The sequence below is a fragment of the Colossoma macropomum genome, unplaced genomic scaffold (assembly GCF_904425465.1).
Source record: "Colossoma macropomum unplaced genomic scaffold, Colossoma_macropomum, whole genome shotgun sequence".
In the NCBI taxonomy this organism is placed as follows: Eukaryota; Metazoa; Chordata; class Actinopteri; order Characiformes; family Serrasalmidae; genus Colossoma; species Colossoma macropomum.
This window is the reverse complement of record NW_023494807.1, coordinates 12,228,700-12,247,233: the sequence shown is the minus strand read 5'-3', so window position 1 is coordinate 12,247,233 and position 18,534 is coordinate 12,228,700. Positions and strand designations below refer to the sequence as shown.

At 36.7% G+C, this 18,534-nt stretch overlaps 1 protein-coding gene across 1 annotated transcript; it reads right to left on the bottom strand.

The window, feature by feature from the left end:
* Positions 1-308: 308 nt before the first annotated feature.
* On the bottom strand, positions 309-17,901 carry LOC118797475 (macrophage mannose receptor 1-like). The gene is made up of 11 exons (XM_036556849.1): positions 17,879-17,901; positions 17,211-17,381; positions 14,083-14,412; positions 10,645-10,974; positions 9,503-9,853; positions 8,301-8,633; positions 7,645-7,974; positions 7,476-7,529; positions 1,471-1,800; positions 997-1,332; positions 309-876 (listed from the first exon to the last, which is right to left on the bottom strand). Exons 2-11 carry the CDS (start codon positions 17,251-17,253, stop codon positions 506-508), a joined length of 2,808 nt encoding a protein of 935 aa, XP_036412742.1. The 5' UTR covers positions 17,254-17,381; positions 17,879-17,901; the 3' UTR covers positions 309-505.
* Between the last annotated feature and the right edge of the window lie 633 nt (positions 17,902-18,534).

Below are 18,534 nucleotides of genomic sequence, written 5' to 3'. Positions count from 1 at the left end.
AACATAACTTACGTTCTGCTAGCATACATGCTAAAAACATTAGAATTAGCTGCATAGCGGACAAACAAACAAACACTGCTCAGCACTGCCTTCTAAAAATGTTAGAACACCAAGTCTGAAGTTAGAACTTTTTTCATTAGCCCCATGGTGCCTCAGTAAATGCGTTTGTTTTATTTACATGCAATTTATATGCTTTGTTTTATTTACAGGTTTATTTACATTTATTTATCTCTACCCAACATACCCAATTCACATTTTGTTTACTGCAGTATAATACGACTGTGAAATCTAATGATTTGGAAAAAAATTGTTTCTTGTATTTTTGTAATTGTGTGACTAATCCAAAAGTAAGTGTAAGGCAATAAGACTCTTTTACTTTAATATAGTGATCTTGTGGATTACAGATTACGTTTTGAACAGGTAATCAGTAATCTGTCTCAGGACAAAATTTTAAGGTAACCCCCCTCAGGTATGTATGTTTAACACACTGAATACAAGAAGTGGATCAGTTAAATGATTTCACTTCACATAAAACTCTGAATTTAGATCTACAGTCGTTATCTGTCCATTTGAAGTCTTCCTCTATATCTATGGCACCACAGTGGTGAGACAGTGGAGGCTCTGGCTGTCTCCCTCCCAACCAGTTGGTCCAGGGACCCACACCAATCCCATCAGTCCAAATCCAGAAGCCAAATAGCTGACTCTGTGCAAGCCCCACCCACAAAGTTCCAGAGACACGCCTCCTCCTGAGCTCAAACTCCACCTCTTTCTGGTCAGACTCAGACTGAATGCGCAGAAAACCAGCTCTGTTATCTTTTTTACAGTAATCCAGAGCGTCCTCCCAGCTCATACTGTCATTACTAACATGGATGAATGCTGAAAGAAATGTAAAAATACAAATGAAAAGTTTTAGAATGAAATCTGACACTGAATGATAATTTTACTCATGATATATTTCATTGCAGAAAAAAAAAAGGTTGTAAAGTCATGACTTACTGCGGTAGCACAGCGCACACTGCATATTACTGCATGGCTCTGAATACCATTTTCCTGATAACAGTTTTACACATTGTGATGGGAGTGGTTCAGGTTGACTAGTTGCCCAGTTTCTGTATGCAGAGTGTCCTCCATCAGTCCACTCCCAGTCATCATGCAGCAGACCAATCCAGAAGGGTGTGCTGCTGTTCAGCCCTTTTATCTTCACTGCTTCATTCTGGTTCTGATTTCTGATGCTGACCAGATCAGTGTAGTTCTTCCTGCAGTAACTCTGAGCTTCATACCACGACATAGGCTTAAGAATCACATGATAATTAAGGGTGAGATCAGTAACATCTGTAAAAGGGAAAGAACAGACACATTAATTTTGATTTATTATTTATTTTCATGTAATTAATATGCTTTATTAAACTTAATTAAATCACTTTCTTAAATTACTTTAATAAATCTACATGAGTAGTGATCAGTAATTACCTTGTTTATAGCACATGAAATTTCTTTTTATTGTGCAGTTAACACTTTCCCACGCATCATCAGCCTTCATAGCAGCACAGCAGGGACCTGACCCACAGTCCCCTGTCAGCTTACTGAATGTAACATCATCTCCATTAGACCATTTATCATTGCGATAGAGGCCAATCCAGGCAGAACCAATATTTTTGAGTAGAGTGTTGTCTTCATCATGGTACACAGTGACCAGGTCAGTGTAGTTTGTTCTACAAGCTACTCGAGCCTCACTGTAATTCTGTTTATTTCCAATGGCATGGAAAGTTCTGAGACGACTTTGGCCTGCAGGAGAAAAATCTGTAAAAAATATTCTCTAGTTAATGCAGCAGAACAGAAACAACAGGGCTGGATGTGATGTATATGATTATACTTGAAACCTTATTTTTGTTTTCCAGCAAGTCCTTAACAACTTTAGGTATGCAATTTGCACAAAGCTATTTGATAGGATATGAGCTTTTATTACTTGCTAGCTACATTAGCCTCATAGCCCCAGTGCAAAATAAAACATTTTGAGACACTAAGCATGTCTTGGCTGAATGACTACATTTTGTTTAAAGGTTTAAATTTTGATTACAGTTATTTAAGGCTTTAAGCTTTAATAACAATCACAGTGCATTTACAGGACACTGTATAATTATATTATAATAATTCAATATATAATACATTATGTTCTGTATTTGTCCATGAGGAGCATTTCAGATTATTTGTAGACACTGTGAAGAAGAGAACCGAGGCCAGGATTGTCCTTGAAGAGGTGATCAGAAGACTCTACGTGCCTCAATGTTGGCTCCAAGGCAGCTCAGCCTGCTGAAATAAGCTTCTGTAACTTTCTTGATAAGCCTCCTACATCAATAATGATGTCTTTCTCTGTTATCAGGAGCTTACAACTGTTAAAACAAATTAAGTTTGTCCACATGTGATCTTGACCCTGTTCCTACTGTAGCGAACAATGGCCGGAATTTCACCTCCAGCTGAGTGTTTACCCAAAGTTAAGGGCTTCTGGCTCCAGCAAGACTGGTTGGAGGTGTAAATCTGTCATGCTTGATACCCCCAACCCACACTTAGCAAAATTTACAACTGCATCAAGAACCAGCACCCCTCTCCCTTCACCCAGTAGAAAAACAGGACACCTCCTCTGGAATGTGGCAGATGGCTCTCCAAAGCACTGTGGACAACTTTTTATCTTAAGTAACAGAAAGTACATTTCTAAGGTGTTTGTCCACTCCAAACTGCAACCATTCGTTAGAACTCTTTTTAACTAGACATACCAAAACGGAATTTGTACGACCTTGGACGGCAAAATTCCAACTTTCTAAATTCCCTAGGGATCTCAAGCATGGACCCACAACACCCCCAAGGGGTGAAACTGCAAATTACCACATCACCACCATAAGGACTTGTGCTTATAAGAAAGAAAGAAACTTTGTGCTTTGTCTGCTTGATTATCAACGTTTCTATGATCCGTAAGCAATACTACTTGTGGTATTAATCTTGTTGTTGGGTAGTACCTAAATATTACCTGTATCTTTTTCTATTGTTAAGTGCTAGAAATACGTAGAGTATAACTTTGATAACAGTCAGACCCAACCATTTAATTGCTATGAGTTTAGACCATTGACCAAGATGTATCCTGAATGTGGTTTTCTTTTCTTTTCTTCCTTTGTTCCTTTCCTTTTATTGTTGATTTTCTTTTTTTTCATGCATTGGGTCATGTTCAGAGATGATACCTGTGTGATAGTACCTGTGTTCTTTGACATGTATTGTGTATCAGGTAACAAGGGTTAAACTCTCTCTTAGAAACATGCCTGAATATCCTAATTGTTCATTCCTTGATTTTGAAAGTTAAACCAATTGGATGATATAGAAATGTTCTTTTTTCTTTGTTTAAACTAGCTTTGTTTAAACTTGTTTAAACAAAGGAGGCAGTGATTTTGGGGGAAGGCATTCCTCAAATTATGCACAACCAATCAGAGTTGAAAAACTGAGTAGCTAGTTAACCTTAGGTGAGGAGAACCTATCAGCACTCTGGCACCACCTCCAAAGGGTAGGGCCTCCAGCCGAGCAAAGTTCCTGCATTCGCAACAAAAGTTTCTAAGTTTGTGCCGGCCTAGGTCAGAAAGACAGGTCAGAAGTATTAGGACGCTAAATTTTCAGATCTGGAACCTTTGTTTGTTTTGTAACTTGCCTGTTCGTCTACACACCTTAAGTTTGAACCACCCTCAGAGAAGGAAGGTGGATATTTCTTGTCTGGCCCGGGAGGATATATCCATAACTTTCGATTCTACTAAAGAGAGGTAGTTAAATTAGTATCACCAGCCTCGGAACCCTGACTGCAACCTGAACCTCGCCAGCGGAGTGGGAGCGGTTCTGACGCCACGGAGACCCAGCATCGCACCCAGAGCCACGCACTGATCTGTGAACAGATCGACCATCGAAAGGCTGCCCAAGCTTCACCGTCAGACGGCCACGAGACGCCTCCGCCCAATCACTGACGGGAAGGCGCGTGCCCGCACGGAGATGCAGCATCCACGGCCAGCGAGGAGAGGAACGACCGCGTGAGCTCCAGCCTTCGATCGAGTCTGTCCTGAGATGACCCCGCCTGAAGTCAGCCCCCGACTCCAGTGTAAGCTGGTCCATCAATTTGCAGTCAGGGCCCTGACGCCAATTTATTTAATAAGAGAACTTTTATAGGTACATCCAGCCACATAGTTATTCCCGTCCAGGCTTAGGTTAATTCTCTAGAGGCTCTCCCAAGCGACTCCCCAAACCACACTGCCTCATACCATTTAGCCGTGAATCACTCTAACTTACTCGAGCTATTTTGTCTTTCATTACTATCACTTTGTTTTGTTTTGTTTTCTTGTTTTATTTTCTATTGTTTATCATTGAATGTAGTCCAAAAAGTAGTTTGATATTTAGCCAATAAATTCCCTTTTCTGAAGCATCCTTGGTGCGAGCATTTCTCTCTCTTGCCCTGGTCTGTAGACTTCAAATAAATCTGGGTTACCTCACACCCTCACATAAGGTTCTAGCAATAATAATATTAAAAATTGCAAAACCCGTTACACTACTTATCTCCTTATGATGGCTTTTGTGTTCAAAATGGTGTTTCAGCCGTTGTAAACTGTTTGTAAAAGATGTTTTTAAAACTGCCCTTGGGGAATCCTTCACTAAAAAAGGGCAGCATGGATCCTTCCATATAATAATTTTAGACCAATTTCAAACTGTCATTTTTTAAATAAAATCTTAGAAAACAGCATTGGTTCATGTTGTGAATGACCTCAGGCTTAGTTCTGATGCACTGTCTTTCTATTTTGGTCTCACTGAATCTTAGTGAAGCTTTTATACTGTTGATCACAATCCACTGTCTTGAACACTGGGTAGGCCTCTCAGGCATATTTAATGAATACACAGTTCTTGGTTTAAGTACTGTCCAAAAATTATATTTCAGGAATATTGCAAGGAATAAGTGGCATAGAATTATATAATGGAGAGAAGATGGAGAGTGATCCACACAAATTTTTGTGTGATGTCAGCTTTTTATTCACCAGCTTCTTGTTCAAATTTTCCTGTTACACCTTAAAAGATGCAGAATCAGACACCAGAAGGTAACTGCTGCACCATTTAAGTGGAATAGGAAAATCCAAACAAGGAGCTGGCAAATAAGAAGCTGACCTCAGCCTCGTCCTTCTTACTGCGTTTTTACGCATTTGCTGAGTGTGTGTGTGTGTGTGTGTGTGTTTCTACTGGAGTTCACGCTATACTCACTGCTGCTCCAGATGGCTAACCAACATGTTCACAGTTACAAAATAGAGATAAAAGCTACTGAGAACAGTCCACGTGGTCTAGATTAATCTATGTCTGAGCATTATAACAAAAAAAAAAATTGGTGAAAATTGTTTGGGTAATAAGGAAGTTATGGCATAATTAATCATTAAAACTTATCTCAGTACACATGTATTTGTTTACAAGCGGATTTTGACCATTTCAACATGCCGCACGCTGAGATGTATCACTTCAGATAGAACGCAGCATTTGTGTATTTATATCTATGCCCCGAATTGCCTTCGGTGTCCCCTTCAGAAACTGCTCTTGAGAATTTTTCGGTTTACTATCATCCCCCACCCCCAAAATGTAATGAAACATCTGCCAATGGATACAAGCAGAATTGATTATTGTAATGCTGTTCTTACTGGGCTCCCTAAAAAAACAACGCATCCTCAACAAAAAAAACACAAAAAAGAGAGATCATATCACTCCTGCTTTGAAAGAACTGGACTTTTAAAGTTCTAGTACTTGTTTCTAAGGCTCTAATACTATTTTTAAAGGCTCTAAATGACCTTAAAACTCCAACTTACAACACAGAATGTCCATTTGTACATGTCTGTTAATGTGTCTGTTCATGTAATCTTCGATCTACAGATACTGGCCTTCTGCAAATACCTTCCGGTCAAAAAAACAGAACCAAAAAAAAAAAAACAAAAACAAATAAACAAACAAAAAACATGGTTGATGCTTCTAATCTGTAAAAATCAATTGCACCTTTTCTTGGTCATTTGAAAATATATCCCTTTAACTCAGCATTTAATTAAAGTTTTACATCTCTTGATATTAATCTTAGTTTTAATTTTAGTTTGATCCATGTTATTGTCTTATATGATTTTAAATAAATACTCACAGTTTCTTCCATTATTGTTATCTCCTGTCTGTAAAGTACTTTGAGCTGCCACAAGCACCAAAAGTGCACTATAAATAAATATTATTATTATAATAAAAAAGAAGCATGTTTGGTTTGTTTTTGTTAGTTGGTCTTGTGTACTAGAAAAAAAAAAGATGGCACTGAGCTTTTCTTTTTTTCAAACGATTGCTTAAAACACATTGAAAATATTTGGCTCAGCAATTTCTGCTTTACTAAAGCTTCTCATTATTTTATGATTATTTTATTATTTTATTTGATGTACTGCACACAGCTTGTAGTTTAAGTTGAGCTAAAATCATATAGTTTTCAAACACTCAAGTTCAGCTCACTCTCATGCTGAAAATGAGCATGTGTTTCAAAACAAAAAATCAAAAATAATTTTAAATGTATAATTTCTGTAATTCTAAAATTAATTACTCATTATGTGGAAATAATCATATACTTTCTCTGTAAGTAATAATTAATCTATGGCAGTAGTTTGCAGGAGGACTGATTGTGAGAGAAGAGAGAACTCGAGGAACTTGGGTGGGAGTTCTGGGTGGCTACTGCTCTAAGCTTTTTCAACTGTGGTAGGACTTATACAAAACTGAGGAAACAGGGAGGAGATGGGGTGGTGGTTGGAATTGTGAAAACATTGTCATGGGAAATGGTAGGCTGAGATGGGAATTTATAGGGTGTTAGACTGGAAGGTGCAGAGGTTTCAGGTGTGGCCCTCCACCCAAATTTCAGGTATTCCATAATTCAATTTAAGACCTTTTGATGAGTATAAAATATACCCAAAGAAATAAGAAATGCCAGTTTAAAACACTGTTTTACTAAAATTGGTTTAGATTTCTGCCCCATCAGCAATGGTGAGCCCTCAAAACACTGTGTTTGATGAACTCTCTCTTTTCTTTCTCTCTCTCAGCAACAACAATGGCAGCCACGTTAGTGCCAAATACAAAACATGTTTTTCTCAGGTGTTGAATAACACACAGTCATTATTTACTATCAGTCTTAGTAAATTATAAGAAGTGTTTTATTATTACAAATTCCTCCATGGGTTCTGTGCTTTGAGAGGGAATCTCCTATAAATGAATGTGCAATGAGGCAAAAGCATAAAAGAGCGCTGACTGATCACTGCATTGTTTTTTTTTTTTTAGGTGCTAAAAAGTTCTTGCCCTTTTTTAGAAAATTATAACACTCACTTTTGTCACCCCAAAACAACATTTGTGATGGACAAATCCAGAACCCAAAAAAGTTAAGTTTACACTCAGCAGACCATTTCTGTTACCTTTATTACAGAAGGGCAAAGCATTCTCATTGCTCATACTGTCAATACTGGATGCTGACAAAGACATAAAAACACAAAAAGTATGTTTTAGAATATCAGACACATTGATGTTGTAGGCATGATATTATACATTGTTGAGAGAATAAGTGGTTGAAAATTCATGACTTACTGCTGTTGCTCAGAGCAGACTGATTATCCGTGTACGGCACAGTTTCCCATTTCAGTTTTTTCAGTGTTACACAGTCAGATGTTGATCGAGATGGACCAGTCGCCCAGTTTCTGTAGGCAGAGCGTCCTTCATCAGTCCACTGCCAGTCATCACGCAGCAGGCCGATCCAGAAGGACGTGCTGCTGTTCAGCCCTTCTATCTTCACTGCTTCATTCTGGTTCTGATCTCTGATGCTGACCAGATCAGTGTAGTTCTTCCTGCAGTAACTCTGAGCTTCAGACCAGCTCATATTCTCAAAGATTAAGTAATAACTGACAGTTACGTCAGTGTCTATGGAGGTGAAAAAAATAGACACATTAGTGTTGGATTCTGAAGCTGATGTTAATGCAATCATGCGGAGATGTTTAAAATGTGTATAGTTAACAGAGGTCAGTTACATATATCAGTCTTAATGGCAGAGTAACAGAAACAACCTAGGGATTAAGAGATGTTAGAAATGAACATCTATAATTAATTATGATAATTTTTTGTGTATAAAAACACAAATGTAACAAGTAGAAAGTAAAGAAGATACTAGTATAGAAGTATATTTCCTCTTTATAAGATCTGAAGATGTAAGTAATTAACATAGTTTATAGTTAATAGTCAGTAGTTACCTTGTTTATAGCACATGAAATTTCTTTGCTCTGTGCAGTTAAGTCTTTCCCATGAACCATCAGCTTTCATAGCAGCACAGCAGCACTCTGACCCACAGACCCCTGTCAGGTTACTGAACGTAACATTATCACCATTAGACCATTTATAAGTGCGATACAGACCAATCCAGGCTTTAGTGATACCAGTCATGTTAATCAGATTAGTCAGTGCAGCGTTGTCTTCATCACTGTACACAGTAACAAGGTCAGTGTAGTTTGTTCTGCAAGCTGCTTGAGCTTCAGACTGATTCATACTCTTCTGAATTACATGGAAAGTTTTGAGATAAATTTGGTCTGCAAAATAAAAACTGTGGTAAATGTTTTCTAGTTAATGTAGAAGAAAACAAATGAAAGATTTAGATATGTGTAAATGTGAAAATGTTTAGCTTTATCTTTCTGCTCTGTTTATATAAATTTTCTGTGTTCTATTATTAGTAAAATTGGAATCTGGATGGAAATATTCAGGTTCCTTCAGTAAAGGTCACAGATTCCATATATACACTGCTTAAAGGGAATAAGTTCCAGGATCTGATTAATCTTCAGTGTGGTACCATGATGATGTAACTTTTTAGAATTTTAGGTGAGTATAATCATCAGAAGAGACTGTGTCTAAGCAGGACCAACACATTTATTCATTATCTTTGACTATAATATATATTATACTTTTATACCATGATGCACACATATATGCTATTGATCATGTATGATTCCACATATTAAAAACACTTGATGGGAATAAAAAAAGGCTTAATATAGACTCATTTTTGTAATTTGTTTTCTCTGGTGTGAAAAACTGTGCCGCTGAACAAGGTCATTTTTTAAGTTTGCTAAAATGAAACCCTTAAAAAATGCCACCCCACCACTTGAGGGACTCAGTGTGTTGTGGCAGAATATTCACTGCTGGCAAGCTTAACTTTTTCTAAAGTCTAACTGGCCTTAATATGTTCTTAAAGTCACTATATTATTGTGACTGCTAGATATAATTTTTTATGTTATCAAAAAATCTTTGTATTGAAAATTAATTATAGACTTTTATAATGAATCATGACAGCTTTTGGAACCTAAAAACACTGGGGCAAAACTGAATAATGTAAGATAATTAAAAGCTGAAGATAAAAGGTATTAATACATTTAATTCTGTATAGTTAATAGTCTGTTGTTACCTTGTTTATAACACATGACATTTCTTTTCTCTGTGCAGTTTAGACTTTCCCATGAACCATCAGCCTTCATAGCAGCACAGCAGGACTCTGACCCACAGACCCCTGTCAGATTACTGAATGTAACATTATCACCATTAGACCATTTATCCCTGACGGACTGACTGCAACACAGACCAATCCAGGCTGTTCCATTACCAGCCAGATTAGTCAGTGCAGTGTTGTTGTCATCATTGTACACAGTGACCAGGTCAGTGTAGTTTGCTCGGCAAGCTGCTCGAGCCTCAGACCGATTCATTTTCTTCTCAATGATGTGGAAAGTTCTGAGACAACTTTGATCTGCAGGACAAACAACTGTAGAAAGAAGTCCTGTAGTTAATGTAGCAGAACAGAAATGAAAGATGTAGATGTGTGTAAAGGTGAAAATGTTTCACTTTATCTTTCTGCTCTGTTTATATAAATTTTCTGTATTCTGTTATTAGTAATATGGGAATTGTGATGTAAATATTCAGGTTCATTCAGTAAAAAGCACAGATTTCTTATGTACACTGCTCACAAGAAAATACATTTCAGGACCGAGCTATTCATCAGGGTGGTACCATGATGGTGTTACTTTTCAGAATTTTAGGTGGGTAAAATCTGCAGAAGAGATTGTGTGCTATCTAAGCAACACCAACACATTTATCTGTCTACGACTATGATCTTTATTATACTTTTATATCATGATGCAAACATATAGGCTATTATTCATGTCTGATTCAACAAACAGTGTTTAAAAATGCATGACTAAAATACACTTGATGGGGATACTGTTATTCATTTTTTCTGCACAAAAACCTGTGCTGCTGAACAATGTCATTTTTTAAGTCTGCCAAAATTACACCCTTAAAAATGACACCCCACCACTACAGGGACGCAGTGTGGTAGAGTTCTCTGCTGGCAAGCATCACTTTTTCTGATGTCTAACTGGCCTTAATGCTTTCATAATTTAACAATATTGACTGCTAGACATAATTTGTTATTTGGTTTCAAAAAATCTTTGTTTTATAAATCAATTACCCATATTGTTTCACATTTACATAGTATGTTTATTCATAATATTAAACACTGCTAAGAGAGTTAGTGTTTGTAAAGTCATGACTTACTGCTGTAGCACAGAGCAGGCTGAGTATTACTGCATGGCACTCCTTCCCATTTCCCTTTTCTCAGTGTTGCACAGTCTGATGATGACCGAGGCTGATCAGTTGCCCAATTTCTGTAGGCAGAGTGTCCTCCATCAGTCCACTCCCAGTCATCATGCAGCAGGCCGATCCAGAAAGATGTGCTGTTCTTCAGCCCTTCTGTCTTCACTGCTTCGTTCTGGTTCTGATCTCTGATGCCGACCAGATCAGTGTAGTTCTTCCTGCAGTAACTCTGAGCTTCATACCAGCTCATATTCTCAGAGATTAAATAATAATTGAGAGTGAGGTCAGTATCTGCGGATATGAAAGAATCAACACATTAGTGTTGAATTGTGAAGCTGATAAGAATAAATAATGCAGAGTTTGTTAAAATATATAAAGCAGAGGTGTGAACAAGTCACCAAGTTGCAAGTAACAAATACGTCTTGACATTCGAGTCCCGACTCAAGTCCCAAATCAAGACAGTTGAGTTTTAATTCACGTTCTGAGTCAGTAAAGGCAAGTCTCAAGTCGAATCCCCAGTCCTAATCTTCAAGTCATAAACGAGTCAGTCTGCAGTCTTCAGCTAATTTAAGGCCTTTTCAACACTAAACACCACAATTGGTGCAAAGAGTACATCAGGCTTTTATTCACAGCATATCATTAGTGTGTGACTGTATATTCACTTTTTGTATCATTCTAGAGAAAATACAAATATATACTACACAGATAACCATGACAGGCATAATTGCATACACAAAAATCAGTGCAACTACACTAAAAAAGAATGTTCAAAGTACTATTCACGTCTGTTTAAAAAAGAAGTATTTAAAGATAATAATTATTGATGACTTTTGGGAACATTGAGAGCATAGGACTAAAATAAACACTAGATCAGCACTAAAACTACATCAGTTGACTAAAAACAACCCCTAGTTTGAATTTAGACACAACAGAAACCAAAAAGACAAAGCTGAACAGATTACAGAAACGATAGCAAAATTATGGTGAATGTACGAATCTGATTTTGTCTTTTTATTCGCTAGCTTTTTATTCAAATTTTCGAATAGAAAGCTGGTGAATAAAAAGTCAACTTTAGCATCGTGGTGAATGTTGCACTTATTTTAACAGCTCTGTTTTTTTTTGGTTTTTTTTTGAAGAACATGGTCAGTTCACCTGGCAAGCTGCTCCTGTAAGGCTGGAGTTTAAGCACTGAGTAAGGGCTTGTTGATGCTGTTGATGCTTCGCTCATTTCCAACTTAAGGAAGCAAATTTGATCTCTAATCCTTCACTGGTCTTCCAAAAATAAAATAACTCAAGTATAAGCACAGTAACTGACATTTGATGATGCTGCTATAAATCAAATTTATGGCAGAAAACGGATCCTTTTACATGAAAAGTATCCAACTCTGTATCTGTCTGCAGTCAGATGTCTCTCCACGTTTCCTCTACTTTGGGTCTTTCCAAGTCATGAGGTTCAAGTCCGAGTCAAAGTCGAGTCGCAAGACTTTCTCAATTTTGTTCAGTCAAGTCTCAAATCATCAAATTTGTGACTTGAGTCAGATTCGAATCTAAGTCATATGACTCGAGTCTACACCTCTAATACAACCCCAATGCTAAAAAAGTTGGGACGCTGTGTAAAATGTAAATAAATATAAATACAAAAAGAATGCAATGATTTGCAAATGTCTTAGACCCATATTTTATTCACAATAGAACATAGAACACATATCAGATGTTGAAAGTGAGACATTTTACCATTTCATGAAAAATCTTAACTGATTTAGAACTTGATGGCAGCAACGCATCTCAAAAAAGTTGGGACAGGGGCAACAAAAAGCTGGAAAAGCAAGTGGTACTAATAAAAAACTGCTGGAGGAACAATTTGCAACTAACTCACATGACTGGGTATAAAAAGAACATTTTAAAGATGCAGAGTCTCTCAGGAGCAAAGATGGGCAGAGGTTCAACAATCGGTGAAAAACTGCATCTAAAAATTGTGGAACAATTTCAGAAAAATGTTCCTCAATGTAAAATTGTGAAGACTTTGGATATCCCACCATCAGTACATAATATCATCAAAAGATTCAGGAAATCTGGAGAAGTCTCTGTACACAAGGGACAAGGCCAACAATCAATATTGGATGGTCGTGATCATCGGGCCCTCAGGTGGCTCTGCATAGAAAACAGGCATGATTCTGTACTGGAAATCACTGCATGGGCTCAGGAACACTTCCAGAAATAATTGTCTGTGGACACAGTTCGCTGTGCAATCCATAAATGCAAGTGAAAGCTGTATCATGCAAAGAAGAAACCATATATAAACAAAACCGCCAACTGCTCTGGGCCCAAGCTCATTTAAAATGAACTAAGGCAAAGTGGAAAAATGTCCTGTGGTCAGATAAATCACAATTTTTAATTCTTTTTGGAAATAATGGACACTGCATCCTCCAGAGTAAAGACCTCCCAAGCTTGTTATTAGCACACAGTTTAAAAGCTAGCATCCATGATGGTATGGGGGAGCATAAGTGCACATGGCATAGGTGTCTTGTACATCTGTCAAGGCACCATTAATGCTGAATGAAATATACAGCTTTTGGCAACATATGCTTCCATCCAGACAGTGGTCTTTCAGGGAAGGCTTGCGTATTTCAGCAAGACGATGCTAAACCACATGCTGTGTCCATCACAACAGCATGGCTTCGCAGAAGAAGAGTCTGGGTGCTGAACTGGCCTGCCTGCAGTCCAGACCTTTCACCAACAGAAAACATTTGGCGCATCATGAAACGAAAAATCCACCAAAGAAGACCTAGGACTGATGAATAGCTAGAATCCTACATAAGACAAGAATGGGACAACATTCCTCTCCCAAAACTACAGCAACTGGTCTCTTCACTTCCCAGACGTTTACAGACGGTTGTTAAAAGAAGAGGAGATGCTACACAATGGTAGACACTGCCCTGTCCCAACTTTTCTGAGATGTGTTGCTGCCATCATTTTCTAAAAGAGTTAATGTTTTTCATGAAATGGTAAAATGTCTAACTTTCAACATCTGATATGTGTTCTATGTTCTATTGTGAATAAAATATGGTTCCATGAGATTTGCAAATCATTGCTTTCAGTTTTTATTTACATTTATTTACATTTTACACAGCGTCCCAACTTTTTGGAATTGGGGTTGTATGTAGTTAATAGAGGTCAGTGACATGTCTCAGTCTTCAAGTCATAATAACAGAAACGGCCTGTTTATTTCAGATGGATAAAGAGATGTTAGAAAATGGACATTTGTAATAAACTGTGACAGTTCTCGAAACATAAAAACAAACACGTAAAAAGTAGACCTCACAGGAAAAAGTAAAGAATATAGGATATTTCCTTTTTAAAAGTGATTCATATAGTTTATAGTTAATACATAGGACTGACCTTGTTTGTAACACATGAAATTTCTTTTCTCTGTGCACTGAAGTCTTTCCCATGAACCATCAGCCTTCATAGCAGCACAGCAGCACTCTGACCTACAGTCCCCTGTCAGATTACTGAATGTAACATTATCACCATTAGACCATTTATAACTGCGATAGAGACCAATCCATGCTCCGCTGATACCAGTCATGTTAGTCAGATTAGTCAGTGCAGCGTTGTCTTCATCAGTGACCAGGTCAGTGTGGTTTGCTCTGCAAGCCTCTCGAGCCTCAGACTGAGTCATACTCTTCTGGGGAGTTCCGAGATCATTTTGATCTGCAGAAGTAAAAGCTGTGGAAAATGGTTCTAGTTAATGTAGCAGAACAGAAATTACAGGTGAAAACGTAGATGTGTGTAAATGTGAAAATGACTATATTTTCCTGCTTTTTGATTTTTGTTTTCTGTGTTCTGTTATTAGTAAAATGGAAATTCGGATGGAAATTTTTAGGTTCCTTCAGTAAAAATTATATACGTCATATATACACTGCTCAAAGGAAATAAATTCCACTATCTGATCATTCATCAGTGTGGTACCATGATGCATGATGATGTTACTTTATTATATATATATATATATATATATATATATATATATATATATATATATATATATACATATATAAATTCTTGAGCTTTCTATTTATAATTCTTTATATTGTTAACTCCTCACCATCCCATGAGTAATATAAACCAGTACCTCGTGCAATATTCCATGTGAATTTTGGGTATTTCCATACAGTGTAAATAGCTTGATATTTATTTATAATTCTTTATATTGTTAATTTTTTGTGAAGGATAGCATGTATATTTTTTTCTTTTTTTTACTTTTAGTACTATATATATAATATATATATATATATATATATATATATATATATATATATTGTCTATATAGTAACAAGTAACAAACTGTAAAAAAAACCTTGTTAAGTACTTAACAAAGTTAATTACTTGCTTGTTAATTCTCTTCTTGTTACTTCTTCTCTTTTCTTGAGTGCCTTGCTGCCCCTTTGCTGTTGTAACACTGAGAATTTCCCTGTTGTGGGACTAATAAAGGATTATCTTATCTTATCTTATTAGAATTCATGTTTAATACACATAATACACATAACAAATGATGTTGAAAAGCTGTGTTCCACCTCTTCCACAACTGTAGACTTTATTAAAGGCTCTGGCTCCAGCTCTGCCTCACACATGAGAACTTTTACTCTCAGTTTGCTTTCTAACCAAAACTTTCCTCTCCACTCTCAGCCTCCATTCTTCATTCAGCATGTTCGTAGTGGTATGCAAATTTTAGAGTGTTAGTTCTATAGCATTTATTCACTAGGTTATTCTGACAAGAACTCCTATTGAGAAGCCAGGGGTAACCCATAGCTGTGTTCTGATTAGTTTAGGAAGTGCTCCATCAGCATAATGCTGATGGTTGAGAAGACATAGTGAGGCTTAGAGCGAATTATTAGACAAAACATTCTCTTGTACAGCATGGCCGTGACCAACTACAGCCTTTTAATAAAGCACATTGACCTGTGCATAAACTATGTCCACTTTAATAACATTAAATGCTACAATATCTTTTTTCAATATGAAATGCGTTCAATCTTTGCCCTAATTCCAGCTTCTATTATTAATAGGAGACTTGCTTTCAGTTTATTTACAGAAATCTGCAGGGATAATTTTTATGTACTTCTTGTAAACACTTCACTGTCTTGGAAGTTGGAAATCTCTTGGAAATCTTGTAAGTTGGTTGTATTTTCAAGAGTAAAGTAATCCCAATTAACAATTTAGATTCATCAGTCCTGTCATATCTCACACAAGCAGCAGGTGGTGCTAAGGAGTCAGCAACCCCTATATGTGATGTTAACCTGAACGTGTTAAGCTGCTAGGTTTACGCTTCTGTACTGAGCTTTAGAACTTTCCTACTGGTGTGTACTTGGAGATTTTCTGTGAGGCCTTTGGAACTTCGTAAGTTTTTGTTTTTTTTTTTTTCCACTGGGCATGTTTGAGCTATTTTTGTATGTTTTTAAACCCTGCAAAATTTCTTTTGTGTTTTGAGTTTTTTGAGACCGCTTGCTTTCCCCGATTGCTTTGCACTATCTAGCTTTGAACCCCTTGCATACTTCTCCCCTCATGAAGCATTTGTTTTAGACTTCTGTAATAAAGTGTGTCCCATTCTACACTGTCAACTTTTCTGCACTTGAACTTCATCCTGCTCGGTTTGAGACCAGTTTATAAACCTTACTCCATCTCAGATGTCAAGCTATAGAGTTTTAGTGAAAATGTTTTTCATTTTTATTTGGTCTGTTTCATTTTGTCAGTAATATCCTTTCAGATCCATGGTGTTGACCTTTCACAGTAGAAGGGTGGACAGAAACACCTGTGGATTTTTTCAGAACTGAAGTAAGAGAGGAGCTTGATTTTCTCCTCTCTCAAAGACAAAAGCTTTAAGTACTGTATATCTGATGGTGACCGTTTTGAAGGTCTACCAGGTCTTACACAGTTGTTATAAGTCTCATTTTCCAAATATCTATAGTGCTTTGGGAATAGCTTTTGTTGGGAGGACACAGTAATAACTGATTATTTTCAACATTGGATAGATTAGTTAACACATCCTCTACAGAGAACACACTTTTGCACATTTTTATGCTTAATTACTTTTTATTTGCTGAATTTAACATATTACGAAAAAATAATAAAATGTGCTCTTTGCAAATGTTATGGTAAGCTTTATATAAACTTCCCAATACATTAAACTGGGCAGGTAAATATAAATTTTCCACTGAAATGTGCCAAAAATACCATATTAAAGTTTATTCTCTGTAGAGGATTTGTTAATTTATTTTCACTTAGAAAATCAATGTAATTTGATGGGGGTTGTTCAAACTTTTGCAGTTGACTGTACTTGGAGGCTTTTGTGTAATTTTCTTTAGAAGGTATGTTTGCTAGTTCTATTATGACATTATAAAATTAGTAATTTTTGCTTTGTGGCTGTTTTAACTGTAAATTAAATGAACTAAAGGGTGATCTCTGATCTTTATGATGTTTAGAGCCTATGAAATTACAAAGCTTATTTATTGTGAGTAGATACTAACCTGGGAGGAGGATGAGGAGAAGAAAGATGGCATCTGTTGCCATGGTAACACAACACTCCCACTATTGCAGAGTTGGTTGCCTGTGGGTTTAACACAACTTATCCTCTATGGTGAGGTATGTTGTTTAGTGTATTCCTTTCCATGAAAAGAGTTCAATTTATGTCCCATTACCTTTTTAAACACAATAAAGGGGCTGGTGTTTTTTTTTTTATTTCTGTAAAAACTGAAGTGATCTTAGCTTAAAATTAATGTATTGAAATTAGTATTTCAAGATCACAAAAACTCCCTGTATCCACTTTAAAATGGTGATTTTGGGCTGTCTCACCTCACAGACATTGAACTTAATGGAACTAAATGAAACTACATGAGACATAGTTACATAGATACAAAGATGTTTTGGGCCCAGGAAAGTTAAAATGAGGAGAGAGGAACTAAACTGTTCTAGTCCGCAATCAGGAGAACTGAATAGATTCAGTTCGGTTATTACACAATGCACAACTTCCACACAGTCTGTGGAAAACAGTGCGTAACTTCACAGAAACAGTACACTAGCAGCTTATTGTAAAAAAAAATAATAATAATAGCAATTTATTATACTAATAATTATTCAATGACATCAAAACTGATCAGAAAAGCCCAGAAAGATGCATGTATCTGACTAAACTTACCTGAAGACGTGCTTGCTGTTGAATGAGTCAAAAATATTCAAACGATGAGGATAATGTTCAGTGTGGGCAGGAGTTAATAAGCAAATGTCAAAGCTAAGACACAAAAAAAACTGTCAGATAGAGCTGCATTTGCATGCTGTTTCCATGATTAGCGAGTGGAGAAAAAGAAAAAAACAAAACCAAGCATTGCAAAGTGTCCAACAGTGAGAGAAACAGTGAACAGAATCTAAATACCATACACTGACTAAGCGTATAGCAAAACAATGTGCCTTAAAACAGTTTTTGTCATATGGCTACCACTGTGCATAGTTCAGTCTTAACTTACATTTGTGGATGCTGCCACAAACAGTGTTCATTGATAACAGTTCATCAAAGTATCCCAGAGCTCATGTGAGATCCATCACAGAAGCATGCTGGTTTTTAATGTCATGCCAAAGGTCACAGACATTCAAGCATGCTTGCATCAACTATTTTGAATATTTCACAGTGTTGGCAGTCTTAAATTGTTAAGTTGATATGGTTAAACGTTACATATCCTTTCTTTGCGCTGTTTTTGTTTAAAAAAAGTGGATTGAAAGTGGATTGAGAAATCACTGCTTTCTGTTTTTATTTGCTTTTTCATATACTGTCCCAACATTTTGGAATTGTGCTTCTGT

Coding starts and splice junctions, on each gene's coding strand:
- LOC118797475 (XM_036556849.1), bottom strand. CDS start 17,253: ATGGCAACAGATGCCATCTTTCTTCTCCTCATCCTCCTCCCAG. Junction 8,634..9,502: donor TGTCATGTGTTATAAACAAG/GTAACAACAGAC, acceptor TTTATTTTGCAG/ACCAAATTTATCTCAAAACT. Junction 7,530..7,644: donor GTCTGCTCTGAGCAACAGCA/GTAAGTCATGAA, acceptor TGTCTTTGTCAG/CATCCAGTATTGACAGTATG.